Source organism: Berkeleyomyces rouxiae (assembly GCF_048999995.1).
Source record: "Berkeleyomyces rouxiae strain 22BRR77 chromosome Unknown BrBRR77_ptg000007l, whole genome shotgun sequence".
Classification (NCBI taxonomy): domain Eukaryota; kingdom Fungi; phylum Ascomycota; class Sordariomycetes; order Microascales; family Ceratocystidaceae; genus Berkeleyomyces; species Berkeleyomyces rouxiae.
Genome location: NW_027396497.1, coordinates 463260 through 485230, shown reverse-complemented (window position 1 = coordinate 485230; position 21971 = coordinate 463260). Strand labels below are relative to the sequence as shown.

At 58.2% G+C, this 21971-nt stretch overlaps 7 protein-coding genes across 7 annotated transcripts; 2 read left to right on the top strand and 5 right to left on the bottom strand.

Moving 5' to 3' along the window:
• Positions 1-559: 559 nt before the first annotated feature.
• On the bottom strand, positions 560-2700 carry BROUX77_005912 (uncharacterized protein; the record flags this gene model as incomplete). The annotated part of the gene is made up of 2 exons (XM_073750838.1): positions 560-2289; positions 2487-2700. 2 exons carry the CDS (start codon positions 2698-2700, stop codon positions 560-562), a joined length of 1944 nt encoding a protein of 647 aa, XP_073603782.1.
• Positions 2701-4493: 1793 nt separating this feature from the next.
• BROUX77_005911 (uncharacterized protein) lies at positions 4494-5369 on the top strand (the record flags this gene model as incomplete). Its single annotated transcript, XM_073750837.1, has 1 exon — positions 4494-5369. One exon carries the CDS (start codon positions 4494-4496, stop codon positions 5367-5369), a length of 876 nt encoding a protein of 291 aa, XP_073603781.1.
• Positions 5370-5561: 192 nt separating this feature from the next.
• BROUX77_005910 (uncharacterized protein) lies at positions 5562-6659 on the bottom strand (the record flags this gene model as incomplete). The annotated part of the gene is made up of 2 exons (XM_073750836.1): positions 5562-6330; positions 6559-6659. 2 exons carry the CDS (start codon positions 6657-6659, stop codon positions 5562-5564), a joined length of 870 nt encoding a protein of 289 aa, XP_073603780.1.
• A 1135-nt stretch (positions 6660-7794) lies between these two features.
• BROUX77_005909 (uncharacterized protein) lies at positions 7795-8913 on the top strand (the record flags this gene model as incomplete). Its single annotated transcript, XM_073750835.1, has 2 exons — positions 7795-8035; positions 8138-8913. 2 exons carry the CDS (start codon positions 7795-7797, stop codon positions 8911-8913), a joined length of 1017 nt encoding a protein of 338 aa, XP_073603779.1.
• Positions 8914-9700: 787 nt separating this feature from the next.
• On the bottom strand, positions 9701-11925 carry BROUX77_005908 (uncharacterized protein; the record flags this gene model as incomplete). The annotated part of the gene is made up of 2 exons (XM_073750834.1): positions 9701-11254; positions 11659-11925. The coding sequence occupies 2 exons, from the start codon at positions 11923-11925 to the stop codon at positions 9701-9703; spliced, it is 1821 nt and encodes a 606-aa protein (XP_073603778.1).
• A 2392-nt stretch (positions 11926-14317) lies between these two features.
• On the bottom strand, positions 14318-16187 carry BROUX77_005907 (uncharacterized protein; the record flags this gene model as incomplete). The annotated part of the gene is made up of 3 exons (XM_073750833.1): positions 14318-14985; positions 15066-15479; positions 15572-16187. The coding sequence occupies 3 exons, from the start codon at positions 16185-16187 to the stop codon at positions 14318-14320; spliced, it is 1698 nt and encodes a 565-aa protein (XP_073603777.1).
• A 2777-nt stretch (positions 16188-18964) lies between these two features.
• On the bottom strand, positions 18965-20556 carry BROUX77_005906 (uncharacterized protein; the record flags this gene model as incomplete). The annotated part of the gene is made up of 2 exons (XM_073750832.1): positions 18965-20201; positions 20300-20556. The coding sequence occupies 2 exons, from the start codon at positions 20554-20556 to the stop codon at positions 18965-18967; spliced, it is 1494 nt and encodes a 497-aa protein (XP_073603776.1).
• Positions 20557-21971: the final 1415 nt, after the last annotated feature.

Here is a 21971-nt window from a genome sequence, read left to right as displayed (position 1 = left end):
CGAAGCAAGGAGAGAGCGAGAGAGAGAGAGAGGGTCAAGTATATAGTTAGGGTGGTAGAGTATGCAGAGTATGTTTAATTAAGCTAGTCTGTGAACTATAAGAGAGTAGGGTGTAGATGGAGAGAGAGAAAGGGAGAGGGAGATGAAGTGTGTAATATATGAAGAAATGCCAGAGAGAGAGATGAAGAGGGCGATGGAAATGAAATGGCAGAAGAAGGGGGGAAAAAATCATAAACGACGTGGTATTATTAGAAAAGAAAAACATCAGACACCAAGAAGAAGAAAAAAGGGAGGGAGGGGGATAGAGAGAGAGAGAGGAAAGGTATAAGAACAGACAAGTAAGGAAAAAAAAAAAAGAAAGAAAAGCAGACAAGAGAGAAAGACGCCACGAGTGTCCCGCACCTCTCTTTTTTTTAATACATATTTTTGTTCTCCTCAGAGAGCTAAGGAAAAGGTAGGGGGGGGGGTTAGGAAGGGAAGAGAAGCAAGACCGCACCAACACGTCGTCCTGCCCGTCCCCGTCCAGCCGGCCGCCGCCCCCTTCCCACCACTGTAATTATCACGGCGGCGGCGCCACAGCCGCGCGGTCTTTGAGATGCAAGACATCCGCGTCATCGGACGCCGACGACACGGGGCTGTCATCCGACAGCTGGACTGGCTCGTCAATGGGCGGCGGCGGCTGGTAGTTGTATGTCTCAGCCGTGGGCAGCTCGACGGGCAGGCGCTGCTGGGCCGCCAGGTACACGGCGTCGTGGGCCTGGATGCCGCCCATCTGCGAGTGCGGGCTGGCGGGCGACGACGACGAGCCGCCGCCGCCGCCGCCGCTGGCCAGCATCGACGGGTAGACGCCGTGGGCGGACGGCACGGCCTGCTGCGGCGAGACCCAGGCGGCGGCGGCCATGCCGGGCGACGAGGACTGGGGCGGCTGGCCGGCGGCGCCGGCGGCGCCGGACGCGCCGGGCATGAAGGGGATCAGCGCGGGCTGCTGGGCGCGCTGGGCCATGAGGCGGCGGCGCAGCATGACAAAGGCGACGGTGGCGAGCAGCAGGACGGTGGCGACGGCGCCAATGGAGATGCCGGCAATGGCGGCGCTGGACAGCGAGTTGTCGCGCTCGGACGACGGCCGGGCGGATGCCGGCACGCCATTGGTCGGGGTGCGCGTGGGCAGGGCGGCGGTGCGCGTGACGTAGCTGGCGAGGTCGGGGTGGTCGAAGCCGCCGCTGGGCGTGGCCAGGGTGGCGGCGCCGGAGGCGTTGCCGCCAATGACGGAGACCACGGGGCTGGGCACGTGGTAGACGGTCTTGGTGGGTACGTAGGTGTACCACGGGGCGTTGTTGGGGTTGTTGACGCCGGTGTCGAGGTTGTGGGTGCCCCACTTGTGCGGCACGTCGCAGGCCGAGGTGTCGGGAAAGGTGCCGCCGATGATGAGCATCTGGGCGCCGTTGGAGACCATGTTGCAGCTGGACGAGTAGTGGTGGTTGTTGCCGCCGACGGTCTGGTAGAGCTTGATCCACTTGAACGAGGGGATGGAGAGGATGTACGAGTCGTCGTAGCCGGGCTCGTCGGGGTCGGCGCTGGCGCCGCCGTAGAGGTAGATGTTGTACGAGGAGCGGTCCTTGGTCCAGGCGGCGTCGGCGCAGAAGCGGCGGCGGTTGGCGGGGATGTCGCCCGAGGTGCGCTGGGTGTACCAGCGGGCATTGGCAATGTCGTAGAGCAGGATGGTGTCCATTTCCTGGGCGCGCACTGTGCCGTTGGCGTATTCGTCAATGACGCCGCCAAAGTAAACCAGCATGCCCTGGTCGCTCATGGGCAGGTAGACCATGACGCCCTCGGCACGGCGCAGGCCGTCGTCAGGCGCCGACGAGTTTTGCCACGAGCGGGCGTCCATGTCGTAGGTCAGCAGGTTGGCCGTGGCCACGGGCACCGAGTTGGACCACGACGCCGAGGTGGCGTTGTTCTGCCAGCCGCCAAAGTAGTAGCCCATGCCGGAGGCGGGCGGCGAGGCGCTGGCGCCGTAGCTGAGCCCGTTGAGGCGAAACTGCTTGTCGTAGGCCACGGTCGACCAGTTGTTGGCGGAGATGTCGTAGGACCACAGCGCGGGCGACTGCGGCGGCTGCTGGCCGGTGTACTCGCCGCCGTAAAAGTAGAGCTTGTTGTTGACGGAGTCGCCCCAGAGCGCGCCGCCCGAGGTGCTGGGGGCGGAGCCGGGCTTTGTGATGTTGTTGTAGAGCTGGGGCATGCCAGCCGAGGCGGAGAAGGAGTTGAGGGGCTGGTTGAAGAAGAAGGTGTCTAGGAGCGGGGGGGTTAGCAGGTTAGCAGGGGGGGAGAGGAGGAGGAGGAGCCGGCCGGCCGGCCGGGGGGGGACTGCATATGCAAGGGGCCAGTGGAGCGGACAGGGCTCCCTCATGCAGGTGAGGTCGCACTGGCGAGCACAACAGGCGTTTCCCAGGCGGGGGCTGCAGTCTGGAGTCTGGGGGTGTACTCACTGGTCACGTTGGTCGGCAGAATATCGGCATTGTTCGACGGCCAATTCAACATGCCGCCGTCGATATACAGCACATCGTTCACCACGGCCGTTCGGTGGCCCCATCGGCGGCAGAAGTTGGCCACCGGGTCGTAGTCTTGCAGCGACGGCTGGACAAAGGCCAGCAGGGCGGCCAGATAGCCGAGACGCCGGCGTTTGGGCGCCGGAGAAGCCATGGAGTGCGGGCCGGCAGCAGGGCGGGCGGGATCGGCGTCGGGTTGGAGGTTTAGAGGGCCCAGAGAGGCTAGGGCGAGACAATTCCCAACGAGGAATGGCGGCCAGGCAGAGATCGGACGAGTCAGAAATTGGCGTGGAAATAAGCGCGCAAGGGATGGCGGCTGGCGAAAAGACGGCCCCCGGAGGGAGGGAGGAGAGAGGTCGCGGCGGCGATGATTCGACGGGGACGAGGCGCGCAGGTGGGCGGAGCGGCAGCCGGGGGAGGAAAAAAGAGAGAACGGATCGGCGGGCAGAGAGAGACGGCGTCGGAGGCGAAAGAGCGTCGCGGCAAAGGGGCGGCGATGCGGGCGAATCGAGGTGGTGATGGTGATTTTCTTTTGGGTGGTGAGGAAGAAAAAAAAAGAATAAAAAAAGATCACGAAAAAAGAATTTGGAAGAAAAAAGAGAAGGAGTGTCGATTACAGCAGGTACGAGAGAGAAGGAAAGAACGAGCAGCCAGAAAGCGACGCGCAGGGAAGAGGGAAAAAAAAAAGAATTAATCAAGCAGGAATTAAGGAAAAGAAAAAAGCTGCAGCAAATGGCCGCTGGGCGTCTGTTCGGCGGGTTTCTTTTTTGATTAATTCTTTTTTTACGCTCGGTATTCTGTTTTTGACGCCGCTGGCTCGCCCATTGTTCCCTGCATTTTTCTTTTTTTTGCCTTTTTTTTGTTTTTTTGGGCTTCCCTGATCTCGATCTCGATCCGATCGATCGATCTGCCTGTTTAGTGCTGGTCGCCTTTTTTTTTTAGCCTGACACGCGACCCCGTGAAGCTCATCTCTGCGTCTTCCGTCGATCGCCTGCTAATGGCACTATCTTGTATTTTCCTGGCCCGCCGACCTATCACGCCCAATATCACCAGCCCATAAATCATATCATATAGCCAGCTGCCTCCACCCGCCTGAAACCCTGCCAGAGCCAGAGGGCCGCCATGGGCGAGGCTGCCTTTGGCTCTCTGGGTCTGCCTCTCTCTGCCTCTCTCTGAGTCTCTCTCTGAGCCTGCTCGCCCCCGCCCCTGTCGCCCTTCCTCCTCCTCCTCCTCCTCCTCGCGGCCATCCCGCGCCGCACGCAAGTCATCCGCTGTCTCGTCCAGGCCCCAGGCCCAGAGTCCAGGTCCAGGTCTATTGTCTAATGTGTCCTTATCGTGCGCGCTACTCTTCTCCGCTGATGGCTCACACAGACCGTCTGTCGTCTCCCTTCTCTCTCCTCTGGGCCCGTGGTCTCTCTCGCCCACTCTCTCTCCCCTTCTCTTCCCTGCCTGCCCTTATCCCCGCCCACCCGTCCGGGAACCTCCAGTCGGCAGCCGCAGAAACAGTCGCAAGCCAGAGGCACAGAGTCACAACACTCGCGCTTTCACACAAGTCTCGCTTCAACTTCACTTCAACTTCACATCAGCTTCTTTTCTCGCCTAGTCCCTGCCTGCCAATCCTTCCTTTGTCTCGCTTGTCACCTGCACCCGAAAATAAAACGTCGCTTTCATGCTGCATCCATCGCCCCTACACCCATGTTTTGTGTGTGTGTTAGCCGACCATTAGGGTTACATATGTCACCACGTAATTTGGGGTTGCTTTGCGCCAATGGCTAATCTGCGGCTCATCTGCGGCTAACCCCCGGCTAGCCCCTGCCATACCGATTCAGTCTTTTCCATGACAACCAGCGACAGCGACTCTTCAGCCTCTGTGACATAGACACACGTCCATCGAATTTCCACCCCTCCGTTTTTTTTCATCGCGCACCCCCCCGGCTTTAATCAACCATGGCAGACACTGAATCAATCTCCCCGGCCCCGGCTGCTGTTGCCGCCGAGCCCGCCGCCCCTCCGAGCCCCGACAGATCCGCTCCTGAAACCTCCACGTCCTCCTCCGCCTCCACCCCCGCTTCCACTGCCGCCGCGCGCGCTGAAGAACGGCGCGCGCGCTTCAAGGCTCTGCAGGCCCGCGCCAAGACCTCGGCGCAGGCCAACTTTGACGAAGCTGTCAAAGAGTCGCAGCGCGCAACCCAGGACCCGGCGCAGCTGACGGCGCTCGGCCGCAAGCACGCCATCGCGTCGCAGAAGCTGCTCAAGGCCGACATCGAGGATGCCGGCGGCGACTTTGAGCGCAAGCGCGCCTGGGACTGGACCGTCGAGGAGAGCGAGCGCTGGGACAAGCGGCTGAAGAAGAAGGCGGCCGCGCGCGACAACCTCGCCTTCCAGGACCACCGCACCGAGAGCAACAAGACGTACAAGCGCCAGCTGCGCAACCTCGACGTCGACGTCGACAAGTACCAGCGCGACAAGATGGCCGCCATTGAAAAGGCTGCCGCTGCCGGCGGCCTCGACATTGTCGAGACCGACGACGGCGAGCTGATTGCCGTCGACCGCGACGGCTCCTTCTACTCCACCGCCGACTCCACCTCCTTTGCCACCAACAAGCCCGACAAGGCCGCCGTCGACCGCCTGGTGGCCGACATGAAGCGCGCCGAGGAGGTGCGCCTGAAGAAGCGCCGCGACCGCATGGCCCAGAACGGCGACGATGGCGATGTCACCTACATTAACGAAAAGAACAAGCAGTTTAACCAGAAGCTGGCCCGTTTCTACAACAAGTACACTGCCGAGATCCGCGACAGCTTTGAGCGAGGCACCATGATTTAGACCGCTTGAGGGGAGATGGAGAGATGGGCGGAGAGAGACAGAGAGAGAGAGAGACAGAGGAGGGGCATGCAGTCTTTTATATGCAGTCTTTTTTTCTTACTCTTTTACTCTTCCTTGATTCTTTCTTGTCATTCATTACTACTAACTACATCATCTTCCTCCCTCCCGTCTTTCTTCTTCTCTCCACCCTCCCTACAGCATCGATCCCCGCCAATACTTCTCTCCCAGCTTCTCAATCTGCTCCACACCCACCACGCCCCTGACGTCCTCTGTATCCAGCGCCTGCACCGTCGCCTGCGCCACCATATCCACCAACAGCGGCTTGACCAGCTTATTCCCACCCAGCACGCTGCCCAACAGGCCGCTCGTCGCGCTGTCCAGGAACTGCGCCGCGCCGGCCGCCGCCGCAATGCCGAGCGTCAGCTTGCGCGACGCGTCGTACATGAAGGGGGCGCGCACAAACACGCTGCGCAGCTGCTGCGCCAGCGCAGCTTCCGTCGCAATCGCCTGCTCGGCCTCGAGCTTTGTGCTGAGGTAGCGCGCCGGCACGCCCGGCGGACACGTCGCGGCCGAGATGAAGGCAAATGCCTTGGCCTTGGCCTTGGCTGCCTCGCGCGCCAGCGTGACGGCGCTGTCGCGGTTCATGCTTTCATACGTCGGCTGCGCAGCTGACGCCGATGGGGCGGCGCCCTTGGCCAGCGGATTCGCCGAGCCCGGTCCACTGCTGCCAAGAAGAAGCCCGCGCAGCCCGGAAATCACGCCGCTTGTGCCGCGCACCAGGCCCTTGTAGTCCGTCTCCAACAAAATGCCCATGCTGTGCACCACGTAGTCGCTGTTGCTCAGGAGCGCGCGGTACGTCGTCGCGTCGAGCAGGTTGGCGCGCTCCCACGACACTTTGCGCGCCCAGGCGGGCGCCGTGGCGGATGCCGAGACTGCGTCCCAGCGCGGCTGGCCGGAGCGGCTGTAGAGAGCAGGGCGGGGGCGCAGAGACACGCCGAGTGAATTGGTTAGTTTCGGAGCGGACGACCCGTGTTTGGAGGAGAGGGGGAGGGGGAAGGGGGGGGCAGAGCGAGCAGGAGTAGGCACAGGCGTGGGCATCGTTTCTCTGTGTGCGGTGCCCCCGGGAGGATCTTTGTGTATATATGTATGTATGTATAGTACTAGTGCTGGACTAGACAACGCAGCTTACCTAATCGACATGACGTCCCAGCCCCGGGCCACGGCAAATTTGCAGATGCGTGAGCCGACGAAGCCGTTGCCGCCGCAGACGACGATGCGTTTGGAGGCCATGAGGGGAGGAGGTTAGAGAGAGAGAGAGAGAGTTTGTGTGTATGTGGTTCCAGGTCTGCAATACGGGTCGCAGGCTTAATGGTTCGAGGCTGATAATCCTCTGTATATCCGTTTATTGATTGATTGTGTTTTCGTTTCCTTCAACGTGACGTGAGCCTCTGTTTCGTGTTTCTTGTTTCTTGTTTCTCGTTTCGTGTCTTTCGGTTTGGCCGCCCAATGAAAAGAAAAGTGGATCTTGTTTCTGCCTTGCTGCCGGGAGCTGTCATGAAGTTAATGTGGGGCCAATATCTGTGAAATACTTTTTTTATTTTATTTTAATTTTGTTTTTGACGCCAGCTCCCAGACGAGACTCTGAATTCGAGTCGCGTCTTGGGCACAGGCTACCTTTTTTCTTCTTTCCTTCTCTTCCTCGTGTTGTTCGTGTTTTCCTCGTTTCTTGCCTGATATCACCAGGATTCAATCCTTCTCCATTCATTTTCCTTCTTCCTGCCCCGGCCTTGCCTTTTTTTGCCTTGCCCCATCGCGCCCCCCGAGACTTGGTGATTGCGCCAGCTAGCCCAGGGGGGGGGGGGGGGGCATAGTTGTCACCCAATAATTATCCGTTGCTTGATCGCTGGTTCCATGTTAATACAATAACTGCAATCAGTACACGTGCTCTTCGAAGCCCTGCTCTTCTTTTTCTTCACCTCACATTCTTTCACAAAAATAATGACATGATTCTTTCTTGCTTCTTCTCTTCTTCCCACCTTTGCCTGTGTCATTTACCCGCAGCATATAAGCCCTACCCAAATCGGCGGAGTCCTTGTAGCACAGACCCAACTCTGACCCGAGAACAAAAAAAAGAAAATTGGAGATCTGCCAGCTGTTTTACACCTGTCAGAAGCTGCCACACCTCGAGACTGCCGCAGGCTAGGATTAGCTCGTGATCTCGTGATACCCTAACCAGCCTTGTTGTGGGATTTTTGCGACGACCATACACACATCCTTTGTTTTTCTTTCTCTGCCCCGTGCTAGGACCGGCAATTCGCGCGCCTCGACGAAAAAAAAGAACCTCTTTCGTGACAGAACCACCAACCGGAGCTCCACCGCCGAAACCTCCACCGTTTACCTCCGTCTCCGTCTCCGCCTCCCCGCCATGGCGCCCCAGGCACAGCTGGGCAAGCGCATGAAGGGCGTCCAGGTGCACCGGCCCTTCATCTACGGCACGACCGCCAAGCCATTTGACGACAAGCACAACCCGAAGCCGCCGGGCGTGCCCGACGACCACACGCATTCGTGGCGCGTGTTTATCCGCGGCGTTGAAGACACCGACATTACATACTGGCTGCGCCGCGTGCAGTTCAAGCTGCACGAGTCCATCCCGAACCACGTGCGGAGTACGTGTCTCTCCCCCGCGCGGCCTCGCCCTGACGTGCCTTGCTGATCCTGCCCCCGTCTCCATCAAGACCTCTACTAACAACACACACCCTCTCTTCCAGTGGTCGAAGGCGAATTCGGCAAGCCCTTTGTCATCGACGAGACCGGCTGGGGTGAATTCGAAATCACGCTCAAGCTCTACTACGTCGCCGAGTCCGGCGAGAAGCCGCAGACGCTCTACCACCACCTGCGCCTGCACCCCTACGGCCGCACCGAAGCCGAAAAGGACGCCATGCGCGTGCCCGACGGCGAAGTCAAGGCCTGGATCTACGAGGAGCAGCTGTTCAACGAGCCCTACGAGTCCTTCTACGATCACCTGACCCAGGCCGCGCACCCCAAGGGCTTCGCCGGCGGCGCCCCCGCCGCGCTCGCAGCGTCCACGCCCGGCAGCAGCTCCGGCGCCTCGACGCCCACGACCGCCGCTGCGCCCAAAGGCAAGGGCAAGACCAAGGCATCAGCAGCAGCGGCGGCCGCCGCCGCTGCTGCCGCCGCCGCCTCGGCGCTGCCCCCGCTGCCCGACCCGCGCAGCGGCGCCGTGTGGGAGCGCTCGGCGCTGCTGCCCGCAGCAATCAAGAGCGGCGCGCCGTTCAGCCGCGAGGCCGAGAAGCTGGAGATGGCGCGGCTGGACGCCGCGGCGCTCAAGGCCGCGGCGCTGACCAAGAAGATGCAGGACGACCTGCGCAGCAAGGAGGCGGCCCTGGCCAAGCTCAAGGAAGAGAATGCGCGCGCGGCGGCTGAGGCCAAGGCTGTGCTGGCCAGGGCGGCGGCCGCGGGCGTTGGCGTGCAGCAGCAGGTTGGTGGCGGCGGCGGCGCGGGCAAGGCGGCGGGCAAGGCGTAGAGCGCTGTGGCTGTTGCTGGGAGAGCGCGGAGGCCTGGGAGTGGCCGGCCGGCGAGGACGCGGAGGGCGGCGCGCGTGGTGGATTCGTCGGCGGAGGAGTAGGACATACATAGATACATACACGCATTGTACAATAGGAACAACAGAACTCAGACAGGTACAAGTACAGCTTACACACAAACATCACCAACGTAAGATTAGAGAAGAAGGGGGGGAGAGAGATATGTTGCATTCCAGAACGCATTTGTGGATTCAATATGTAGAGATAAATTTGGTAAAAGAGAGAAACAAAGAAAAAAAAACGCCCACTGTGATGGAGTAAAAAAAAAAAAAAACAGGAACGCTGGAAATACCACAAGGAAGAAAGCACAAAGTTTTGATTGCTTGTATAAGCCAAGAAGCCGTCATGAGAGAAACGAAGAAGCCAAAGAGGAGGGAAAAAAAAAAAGACACGGGTGAACAGAAGACAGGCAAGACCAGCCCAGCTTCATAGGCCATGTAGAAAGCTGGGAACGAGAAAATGGGTGCAAAGAAAGAGGGAGAAAGGGGAGGGGGCAAGACGGGAGCTCTATAATGACATGTGTGTGTATGAATAGACGGCAGCAGAAGAAGGAAGAAAGAAAAAAAAGAAATACCAGATGTTGTTTTTCCTCCAGGAAGCGAATGAAAGTGGAGAGTCGGTGAGGAGAGAGGGGGGAGTGTATAACAAAACAAAGAAAAGAAGAAGAACGCCAGAGATGCCAAACAAAGGAAACAATGGGAAAAAAGAAGATAAAAAAGGCCGAGGCTAACGAGCCGTGTACGCCGGCGGCGGCGCATCCTCACGCTGGTCCCACAAGCCATCCCGCCGGCTCTTTTCCTCGTACACGCGGCGCGCAATTTCGCCAGCCATCTTGCTGATCCACGCCTGCTCGAGAATCACTGACGAGTTCTCGGGCGCCGGCGACGCCGAAGCAGCAGCAGCCGCCGCGGGGCCGTGAGCCTTGAGCCGGTCGCTCTCCTTGAGCGCGGCAGCCAGCGACGAGAATGCCGGCGTGGCGGCGGCAGACCCTTGGCCGCCGTTAAAGTGCACTTTGGCAGTGGGCGTGCAGGTGCCGCTCGGGTTGACTGAGGGGCTCGTGGTGGCGGCGGCTGTGGAAACGGGCGAGAGGGCGGCGGCGGAGGCATTGGGCAGCGAGGCCGGTGCAACGGACACGGAAGCCATGAGACGGTCGAGCTCGGCGGGGTCGCTGGGCTCTTCGGCGATTGATGATACCATCATGGGCTCAGACACAGGCATGTCGGTAGAGGAGTTGGTGTCAAGGATGGCCGATGAGCAGTCATGCTCACGGGACAAAGTCTCCCCCGATGCAGCATCGGTCTCTGGGCGGGTTTTGCGCAGATTGACGACGCGGTTCTTCTTCTTGCGGCTCTGGTATGTCCGTGATGAGCGGCCGGAGCCCAGAGAAAGGCCGGTGGTGGGCGAGTGCATGCCGCTGCCACTGGAGCGCGACGGGGCGTATCCTTGGGCGGTGCTCCCGCTATCTGAAAAGCTGTAGGTTGTGGACACCGAGGTCGGCTGGCTTGCCTGGCTGGCAAGGCCGGCCAGATTGCCGGTGTAGGAGTTTTGCTTGGAAAGGCTTGGGGTTGCCGTGGCATTGGTGGCAGCGCCATCTGGGCGGTCCCTCAGGCCGTGGCATGCGCGGTAGAGGGTGTCGTTGATGCCGGGGGTGAAGAGGGAGAGGGTGCGCGGAGACTCGGTCAGTGTGGCCAAGCGCAAGAGGCTATGGTGGGAGAAGAGCGACTGCACGGGCTGGCCGTCGTTGATGGAAAAGGCGGAGATTTCATGGGGATCGACGACATTCCCGTTGGAGTCGACGGGGTCTAGCGGGGGAGTGGCCAGTGGATTGACTGTGGGCTCCTCGGCAAAAGCGTCGGCTTCAAAGCTGGCGGCGGGGTCGTGCGGCGGGGCGGCAGCAGCCGAGCCAGAGCCAGAGCAGGCCACCAGGTCCTCTTTGGGCAGCTGGTCTTTGCACCACAGACGAAGAGACAGGCGGTGGATAATGGCGGGCAGCTCGTCCATCATCAGCGTGCGGAGCTGGCCCTCGATGGTGCGCTGGAGATAGTCGCGCACAAACTGGATGGAGTCAAAGGTCGACGAGACCTTGAGGGACTCGAGCGGATCATTGCGGAAGACCAGAGTCAGGCCCTTTTGGCGGGAGAAGACGAGGATGATGAAGGCCGAGAGCTTGATCTCGGACAGCGTGATGGACAGCGGGATGGTGAGCCCGGAAGCTGCGGCCAGCGGCTTTGGTGAGGTGAAGCTCGGCTTGGACGAGAGATAGGTGTTGAGGGGGTTGGCCTGTAGCAAAAACGGGTTAGATACTTGGGGGGCACAGAAAAAACCAAAGGCCGGGGGGGGGGGGGGGGGGGAAGTGGCAAACGGGCAAATGGATAAGGGAAAAGTGGCATGTGAATGGAGGTGAGGTGAGGTGAGACAAGGCCCAAGGAGCTTGAAGCTTTGGGGGAGGGGGCCGAGCACTTTAGCAGCGGCGGTAGTGGAAGTGGAAGTGGAAGTGGCGGCAGGGGTGGTGATTGGCGAGCAGGGATAGATACGGCGGCGGAATTGAAAACAAGGCTGGCTCGGGGCTGGGTGAGAGCCAGAGCCAGAACCAGAGCCAAAGAAGGTGAAGCTGAAGCTCATCCGGCACTGGCGGATAGAGCAAAGGGGGCAGGGCATAAACAGCGGCTCAATAGCCTGCGTACCTGGACACGCGTGCGCAGAGTCAAAAAGGCATCGCCCGAGTAGGTCATCTTGAAGATGCCGCGGAAGCGGTCCTCGGCAATATCGCCAATCTCGAGAATCTCGAGGTCGGGAGGCACAGACCCGAGGTTGAGCTCGGTGACAAAGATGTCATCGACGATGATGGGCGGCTTGGGCGACTTGTTGAGGGCCGTGGTGAGGAGGTCGGTGGCACGGTTGTAGAAGTCGGCGTCGGCCGTCAGCGGCGACCAGTTGAAGTTGAAGGCCATGGCGGCGGGCGGCGGGCGGCGGGCGGCGGATGTTGAAGCCGGGAGGACAGCGGCGGGGGGAGCGGCCGGAGAGGCCTGTCGGGACCGGAGCTCGGGGCTGGAAGCTACGAGGCCGTGCGTGGGCAGCCCAGGCCGGGCCAGGACGCGGGAGGGCCGGCGGCGCGGGTATCGGAAGAGTCGGCGTGGCGGGAATTGGCTCACGGGGGGAGATGGTCGGCGGTGTCGGTCCGTGGACGGCGGATGTGTGGATGGGAGAAGAGCTAATTGGAAAGTTTGGAGTGTAGAGGCTTTTGAGACCTTGAGAAAAGCACAGCAAAAGTCGTCAGCGCCAAGCTGAAAAAATAAAAATAAAAAAAAAAAAAAAGCTCTGCTATCGTGAGAGCAGCAACAACGGCAGATTCATCGGTCAAAAATCTCGAAGCACAGGAACAAAAAAAAACAAGCCCAGAGTCGAATGACTTTAGAGAAGAAAAGAAAAAAAGGATTAACCAGGAAATCCAAATATTGTTTTCTTTTCTCCCACCCGGACAAAAGAAGCTTCGCAGGGTCCCGTCGGGCGAGGAAGGAGTGCCCGAAAGGGCGGCAAAATCATGGAAAAACCCGGGCCAACACTGTGGCTGTGGCTACCTCAATTTCAAAGTTCTTCGAGTCTCGTGCCTGATTTCCACGTCAGGCCGGCCAGCGAATCAGAGGTCAGAGCTGGCGGAAACACACAGGGTGAGCCCTGCTTGATCTCCCTTGAACCCTTTTCCTGCCGCTATTTTGCTTCCTGTTTTTCCCTACATGTCTTCCCCATAGCCGAGCTCGAGCTCCCAGCTAGAGACGCATTCCCCTCTTTTTTTTGTTTTTTTCTCTTTTTGACGTCTTCTTTTTCGAGCCCAAAATTTTTTTTTTTTTTCGCATGTTCATGCCTTATGCCAGCGTTTACCCGCTTTAATTAAAGGAAGTGACCAATATGAGCGTGTATGCAAATAAGAAGAAAATAAAAAAACAGAAAAAAAACAGAAAACCAAAAAGAAAAAAAAAGGTGTGTTTCCCCGAGATTCGGTGGTTCCAGACACTCTGGAGCACTGGGAATTGAGCCCAATGCGGGGGTCGAACCCGCAACCTTGAGATTAAGAGTCTCACGCTCTACCGATTGAGCTAACCGGGCGGGATGTTGGTGATTGTTGACAAACAGCCCCGCAAATTTGCCCCAAATGGGGATAAGGGTCTGTTAGGGTTACAGACACACCAATCAACACATCGATAGGCCCGGGATGATCCAAGCAGACGACCTACCTCGTCACTCCGTCCAAGACACCACCAGCCCCCTCACTTCTCTCCACGAGACGCAGGTGGGTAGGCGCATAGATATAGACTTCTAGACCAGCACAGTTGTGACTCCGCCAGGCTGTCCTGCTCTTGCTGCCCAACGCCAGGCCAATACCGACGGACCATCCCAGAGCTTCCCAGAACATCCAACCACATCGAATCTGCATATGCACGCATGCCTCTTGTTCTCCATTCCCGTTGCCTCACGGCGGCCCATGGCCCAAGCAGTCGCCCTCTCCTCTTCCCCTCTCTTCCTCCCCGCTCGCTTCCCCTCAATCTCTCACGACTCAGTCTCCCTTTGGTCCCTTGGGCCAAGGCCGTCTCTTGTCTCCTAACCCCGGCTGCATGTTGCATGTTGCATGTTGCTGCTGCAGCGCACAGCCGCTGGTATGCACGTCATTTAAAGCGCTGGTCAGTCAGGTAAACCGAGAGTCGTAACTAGTTGGCACACGTACAACTACAACCGTTGCTATGGATGGAAGGATATGCTTGGAGTAAAAGGGCACCCAACCAGGCATTAACTATCTCCAGGAGCAAGGGAGGCCGAGTTGCCCTGGTTGGCAGAGCTGGGTTGGTGCTTTGACTCACAGACGACGAAGAGTGAAGAAGGGATGATGCGACTCCGAGACTTTCTCTCACTCTTACTCTCATTCACCCTTATGCTCACTCTCACCCTCACTCTCACGTGAATCACGCACATCCACTCTCAGACCTCAAGTCAAGAAACCACTATGAAATAGATAGTTACAACTAATGTATGTAGTTAACCTCATGAGTCCATCCATCCCATCCATCTCTATGTGAGTGTTATGCATAAGTGTGTGTGTGTGTGCCTTGTAACCGGACCTGCGTCCACTGCCTTTCTAAAAGAGCCAAAAAGCCTGTACCCTTTCCCCCAATGAAAAAAGAAAATAGAAACCTCCAGACCGGAACCGCATGAAAAGAAGAAGAAGAAGAAGAAACAGGAAAAGAAGAACAAAAAAAAAGACCACACCCCCAAAGAAACAGTAAATCATCGCAGCGTCGGGGAGAGAGAGCCCCGGCGTAAAAAAGAAAGAAAAAAAAAAAAGAGACCGAGTCAAAAATCCAATCTCCCGCTCCCACTCCCCGCCCCCGGTGCCGGGGCCGAAAAGTGCAGACCGCACTGGTGCTTGAGCTGATAGTCTTCATCCGTGTACGCATCGTCACTCAGAAGCTCCATCTCAGTGCGCTTCCAGTAGCCCAGCTTTGCGCTCGCGTTCTTCATGTCCAGGTCGCCAATCTTGGCCGAGACCGAGTACTCGTCAGCACCAGCGTCTGTGGCGGCGGCCGCCGTGCGCACAACGCGGATAAACACGCTGCAGTCGCGCATCGTCATGGCCAGCGGAAATGCCGCGCTGTCCTCGGTCGCCAGCAGCGGGCCCTTTTGGTCCAGCCGGGCCTGCAGGTCGCGCAGCAGCGCCAGCAGCCGGTTGGGCGCGGCCGTGGCGGGCGTGCCGCCGGCCCAGCGCAGCAGCGGCGCAATGTACCACTCGTCGGGCTCGACGGCCACGAGCACCTGCGCCATGAACTCGCGGCGGTGGCGCCAGTTGTCCGACATGAGCAGCAGCGGGCACGGCTTGGGCCGCGTCTGCTTGAGCCGGCCCTGGCGTGCGCGCCGGAGCTCAATGGCGCAGTTGCGGCAGCGGGCGCTGGCGGCTGGGGCGCTGGCGGATTGGAGCAGCCACTTGGGCTTGATTTCGACGAGAATGCCGTCTTCGTTGTCGTCTTGGAGACACGGTCATGTTAGCGGGTGGTTTCGCATGATGGGGGATTCTTCTTCTTCTCCTTCTTCTTATGCTACTCACTGATACTCATGTCCTCGACCAGCAGTCCATGCTCAACGTAGGCCAGCTTGGAGCCGATAAACTGCTTGTGGCGGCGCTTGATCATGGCATGGCCTACACGCTCGCGCCACTCAAGAGGCAGCACTTCTGGATGGATGATGCCGGTGGATTCGTGCAGCATCTCGGGCGTTGGAGGGTGCTGGTTTCTGGAGTGCTGCACATTCGTCGACACCTGGTCCATCAGATCCAGCAGCACGTGGACCTGGTCAATGATGCTGTTGTTGCGGTCCAGCTGGACTAGCTCGTGGGAGACAAGGTCGTCCGGGTTGGGGAAGAGCGGTACGATGCGGTCCCGGAAGTGCGCGTGCTGAGTAACATAGGGATACGGTCGGTTTTCTGGATGCTTGGAGGCTTTTTGCAGACGGAGTAGCTTGCCTGTGTGGACGGCAAAAAAAGACGCAGAGGAAGGTTGTGTAAGTATAGGGAGGACAGAAAGGGGAGGGGAGGGAAAGAAAGAGAAGACTTACCTTGAAAGCGCCGCTTGGTCTGTGGGCTGCACGACTCGGGGATTTGAATGCGGACAACGACATTTGCCGAGCCCTCGCCAATGAACTCGGTGATTCGAGTTCCAGGCGGGATAACGATTAGATCAGCAGGCGCCAGCGCCGGTACTGAGGAGATGGAAGATATGGTCGACACAGTCGACAGCGGCGGACGCAGAGCTGCGCGGGGGGACGGCACAGGCGACGCCCGAGGCGACGCCAGGGACGGGCATGCCTCGGCAGCCTCCAGGGCCGCGCCGCGGCACGAGGACCGGCGGTCGTACATGAGCAGGGCAAGCCGGCCGAGGGCCACAAAGACCAGCACGAGGACAAAGAAGAAGAGCGCAGCTGCAGCGGCTACAGCGACGACGACCACAGCCGTGTCGAGCTCACATGCGGTTCCGGCGGGGCTCTGGAGGCCAGCGGGAGCGGGCAGGGCGCCGGCGGCTGGGCTGGTGTTCCCGGCGTCGGCAACAGCAGCACCACCGGGTGCTTGGCGGTAGTAGAGATTCGGCGCCAGCAGCGAAAGAGACTGCAGCAGCAGGGCTGAGGGCGGGTGGTGTGGAAGACAGAAGGGGAAGGCCGACACGAGGGGAGTCATATGCCGGCAGTGGGGGGGGGGGATGGTGGGTGGTGGTGGATGGTGGGTGGTGGAAAGTGGGAGAATGCGCGGCGAGGTCAGATGCGAGAGGTGAGACAGACTCAGGCACGGACGCAGAAGAGGCGGTAGTATAAAGTGTTGGCGAGTGGTGGTGGTGGTGGTGGTGGGCGTGGGTGTGGGTGTGTTAGTGGCGCCCTGGGCTTGGGCTGGCTAGCTGGCCGTCTTGATATTGCCGCCAAAGGTGTGATCTGACCCGATCTGATCTGATCCGATCTCGATCTCCACCGGCCAGGGTTTGAAGTGGTGAGCCAGGTTCTCGGAATGGTCCTGGCGTGCTCGTGTTGAAGAGAAAAAAGTGTGGGCGGCCGTGGTCCTGGCGAGAGCTGGAAGCCGGTTGTTGGTGTTGGAGAAGAAGGGGAGGGGAAAAAGAGACCTTGTTTGAAAATCTCTCTTTGGGCTTGTTGGGAGAGAAAGAGAAGGGGGAAACTCCTGGGCGCCAAAGTCAAGCCCGGCGGCCAAGTTCTTTTATATTTCGTGCTGTTGTGTGCCTTTTCTGAGCCGAGCCGGGATGATCGTTGCTGCGTTATCAAGAGAGGAAGTGGAGGAGTCCTAGTCCTGTGGCTCCAGGGTTTCAGAGGGTTGGCCGCTGCGGCTTTAGGGGCTCCAGAGGGTGCGGTGGCGCTGGCTTGGAGCCGAGGCCCCTGTAGCACTGCAGTCGGCAGTGGGTCCAGGCCTAAAGCTCAGGGGGGGCTTTAGGCGACGGTTGTGTTGTTTCCGGCACGGTGAATCGGATTCGGATTGGGTTCGTCCAAGTGAACACAGGACGAGCAAAACAGAACAGCAGAATGTGGTCAAAGGGGGCTGTGCTCGAAGAAACAACAAGAGGCAATCAATCAATCAACCAGAAGGGCAGAACAGAAATCTCGCGGTTGGCTGTGTGTAAGCGAGACTGGAGGCGGGAGAATGAAAGGAAGAGAACGGGGAAAAGGAAGAGGGGACAAAGACGACGGGCAAAAGAAACGAACATATGGGCACAGATATACCAGTTAACACTAACAAATGTCACGATGCTGGCCCAACTCGCAGACAGCGAAAAACCAACAGAAACGCCCCCCCCCCTCTCAAGATGAGACGATGACGCCCAGGTCCAAAAGGAGAGAAAAGGGGAAACAAAGAGGAAGCACATGTTTTCTCTCTCTCTCTTCCTCTCAGCTTCAGCTGGCTGGCTTCTGTGGGCAGCTCTGCATTGATGCCAGCTGGCAGGCGGCCTGGACAGCCAACATCTACCAACTACCTACACGAGTAGTTATAGGCTGTATGTATGGACACATCTTCCCTGTGGCCCTGCGTTGGACAGCATGTGGGTTTGGGTTTCTCTAGACACACACAATGAACAGATAGAGACCAACTGAACTTCAAGAATCACAAGACCACGCCCCATTCATCGATGACGACAGAACCAACGCAAAAGAGCCCTTTTTTAGCCTTTTTTAGTTTGCCGGATCAAAAAGTAGCATCCCGGTCTCTGGTCTGGGGGTCATGGGCAGGCAAAAGAAAAAAAAAAAAAAAGAAAAGGATTCCTGAGGAGGGCAAGCGGGGGAACAAGGAAGACGTGTGGTTGTAAAAAAAGAAAAAAAAAAAAAGAAACGCTGTCGTTTGTTAGTCGTTTCTCTAGGGTTTGTTGCAGTTTCCAGGGTTACCATCCACCAAACTGCATCTTGATATCTCGATGCCTCCCTCACTCCCTTGGCTTCTTGCGGCTCAACAGCACCCTGGCCCGCCTTCTTCTTCATCTCGCCGGGCCTCTTCTAGGCCCTCCCTGTCTCTTCCATGTTTTTGCGCTCGCCATTTCGTCATAACACATATGCAAGTCAGTCTACACTAGACTCCCAGCTCTGGGCGAGTGGCTAGCGGCCATGGCATTTCTCCATGCTATTGGCCCGTTGCTAGCGTGGCTCTGTGCTCTGCCGGTGCCCTCTCTTCCTTGCAAGGCACTCTTGGCGCAAAGAGGAAGAAGCTATAACTTGTCAGCTATGTGTTTTGCAGTCTTCTTGTGGTCCGGTGACATCACCCCACAAGCAAGAAAACAGGAAACAAGTCATGTTCCCATTGCCACACCACACAGGCTCAATCCTCAATCCTCAAACTGGCGGTGGACCGGGGCCCAAAGGTTCGTTTCGAGTGTCTGTCTGCCGGTCTGTCTCTCGTCTCTGACTGGCTGTTGAACCGGCCCAAATATGCCCAGACAAACAGGCACATGACACCATTTTGTTGTCTTGCACACACATAAGCATACGACGGGATACAACAAACAAGGAATTGGCCAACCTTAACTATAACAAAAACACACCCTCCCCCCCCCTTCCCTTCTCCATGGAAACATTCGCCCTCTAAAAATAGACCAATAGACCGCACATTTCTCCCTCCCTATTCTCACCGCTACAATCACCAAAAAAAGAAGAGTTTTTGACAAGAACCAGATTCGAACTCGCAAGGATTGAAAAGATCTCATGGAAGAAAAGAACCCAAACACAGCGCCGTAGACCCGCTATGACATCATCCGGCCGACCGACTGCTTCCGTCCAGAATATGCCGTCGTATTGCTCCGAGATGACAGTAGACAACAACAGCAACAACACATGAAATATCGTCGAGTTCAACCAAGTAGATAGTATCAACAAAAAGTCTGCGTTCATGCCAGCACATGTGTGCTTGTGTCTGTGTCTCAATATGTAACCCTCCCCCCCTCCTCCTCCTTCGTTCTCTCTCCCATCTCATTACACCCCGCTCGCCGTAAAGCTCAGCACGCTTCCCGCCGCCAGGCCTGCCACAAGACACAGCCCCATGAAGCCGCCCGCAGCCTCACGCTCGCCCTCCTCGACCCAGTCATTCGAGGCCATCATGGCGCTGGACGCCAGCCAGCCCGTGGTCAACCCAAACGGAAACTGCACGAGCACCAGGTAAAACAGGTCGCTGGGGATGACAGCACCGCGACCGCCAATGTTGCAGAGCATGTAGAGCGGCAGGAAGCCCAGCCGTGCCACGCTAATGCCAAACAGTGCCTTGGGCTGGTGCTGCACGGCCAGCGGCATAATGGTGAGGATGCGTCCGCTGAGGTCGCCCAGGTTCCAGAAGAAGAATGCCAGCGGAATAAAAGCGGCCGGCTGGAAGAGGCTTGAGTCCGAGTCCGAGTCCGACCCCGCGTCCGAGTCTGGCGGCGTCCGCACCGAGAGAATCTTGCTCGTGAACACGGGAAAGAACATGGCCACGGCAAAGCACAGAAAGATGGTAGCCGCCGGCCAAAACAGCTTAGCCAACAGGCTCCTCATGCCAATGACCTTGCGCGAAGCGCGCTCCGCCTCCTCGATGCTGTGCATTGAGTCGCCCATGCGATCCACCATGCGGTTCTCAATGATGCGATCGTGCCGACGGACCAGCGGCGCCAACGACGCCAGCGCCCCGATGCAGACGACCACGGCAGCGAGGAACGGCAAAAATGCCGTGGATAGCCCGGGGGGCTTTGGCGCGTCATCGTCTCTGCCGCCGTTGCCCCGGGCGCTGTTGTCGCCGTTTCCCATGGCGGCAAGCGAGACCAACACCTGCGCAACCGACGGTAGCACGCCTGCGATTCCCTGGCCTGCCATGAGACCCTGGGTGTACTCGGCGCGCCCAAAGCTCGCGCAAAACGAAAAGGCGCCGTTCTGGATCAAGCCTGTGGCCAGCGCCGTGACGGTGACCATCAACAGCGTAAAGACGAGGTACACGCCGGGGGAAATGTCGACGAAAAAGACGGTCGACATGCCGAGCATGATGAACACAACCGTCTCAATGACAAAGGCCAGGTTCATGCGGAAAGGGTACGACGCCGTCTGCTGCATATTGGCCAACACGTACATGGAAATCAGGTTCGAGAGCGTCGAGACGGTCAGGATGGCAGACTGGAAGTTTTGCAGGATCCAGGGGCTCGCGGCAAACCGGGCCTGGAAGTACGGCGCAGAGGCGAGAAACATGTTCCTGTTGTGGGAAGATGGGTTAGCACATGCACACACAGACAGAGAGACAGAAGGTATCCCGAGAGACAGACAAGGCCGCCGCTGGGTCAAAAGACATACCACGGCCACAGCATCGCCATGCCCACCACCACAAACAGCCAGTACTCCAGCCATGAAAAGGGCACCTCGCCGTCGCGTCTGGCGTCGCCGTCGCCGCCGCCGTCGTCGTCGTCGTCCAGCCGTGTCGGTTCTTCGTAGAGCGGCTCGTACTCGGCGCCCGACGGCCGTACGGCCCGAGCCGGCCGCAGCCATGCGTTGACAGATGACAGGATGCCATGCGACGGCTCGGCGTCGTGGGCGCGCGACAGGCCAGACATGAAGGCCGCGGGCGGGGGGCGGTGTGTCGGGGAGAAGATGGGCTGGCCGTAATGCTCGGGGTTGTTGTGTGGTGGCTCAAGTTGGTTGTAGTGCTGGGTGCTAGTGCCCAGAAACAGAATCAGAAAAAAGAAACAGGCGACGAGCGAGCGGTGAAATAGAGGGGCGAGTCGTGCTTGCTGGGCGGCTGTGACATCAGAACCCAGGACGCACCCAGCACAAACGGCAATGATGGCAATGCGCGGCAAAGGATCAGGACAGGACAGGGATGAGAGGCTGGCTATCGGTGTTTATCAGTGTCGAGGGTCGGGGAGTGGCTATCGGAGGCTGCGATAAGCTCGTTGGTGGGTGGGAAGCCGAAACTGCACTTCAAGCTCGCTGTTGGCAAAGAAGCGCTTGTGCGAGAGGCAGTATCCTGCATATCAAGGACGTCTTGATGATCACGATGGATATATCTAATATGTATCATGACTTTGTCATGTGATGTGTAACCCTGCGCCATAACCCTATACTCCATTCTGACGTCCATAACTTGGTGCCTGAGTAGTTACACGCCTCATAGAACATGTGCTAAGACACCTTGAGATAAAACGGCAAAAGGTAAATAGAGAAAGCTAGCAGCAGAAAGGTAGCATCCGAAGAAACAGGTACGCGGGCCCAGCAAAGTGTTGTGGTGCGGGCTCCAGGAGGGGATCCAAGATGTTGGAACCCGGGACATGCACATACACACATAGGTAGTCAGTTAGCTATATGGAACTATAGTTGGCTATATACACAGTGTGTGTACTTTTAGCTGTTGAGGGAGAGAAAGAGAAAAGAAAAGAGCGAGCAGGGCGGAGATGTTTGTTTGTACGGATGTATGTAGATATCCCAGAGTTGTGCATTAGGGTCATTGCATACTCTTCTTACAGAGGCCTTTTTTTCTTTTTTACTTACATGTTCCTTTGTGGACGCATGCGGAAACGCCACAGGAAGAGAGAAGAGATGAAAGAGAGGGGGGCAGCAAAGCATGAGAGAGGAGAACATAACGACACCGCAAGACGCAGACGCAGACAAGGGTACAAGTGTACAAGCACCCACCATCACTCACTGGTTATCAGCACATCCATCCATACATGCCAGTGCTCTCTTTGCTCGCTCTACTTTGCGCCTGCAGCTTGTCTGTGATCGTCTGCAAGTTACAATGACGCATGGACTGGACCTCGACAGACGACCAGGGCCAGGGCCAGGGCCAGGGCCGGCAAAGCGATGGTCCAGAAGAGACAGACAGGCACACTGGGGGGACAACCAAGAATCATCAACCCCGCACCTGCCTGCACGGCCGCAGGGAGACGAGAAGGAGGTGAGCGATCCAGTCATCCAGCACAGAAGCGTGGGAGAGCCCCTGGGAGAGCCCGAGGAGAGACGGCAGCAAGAA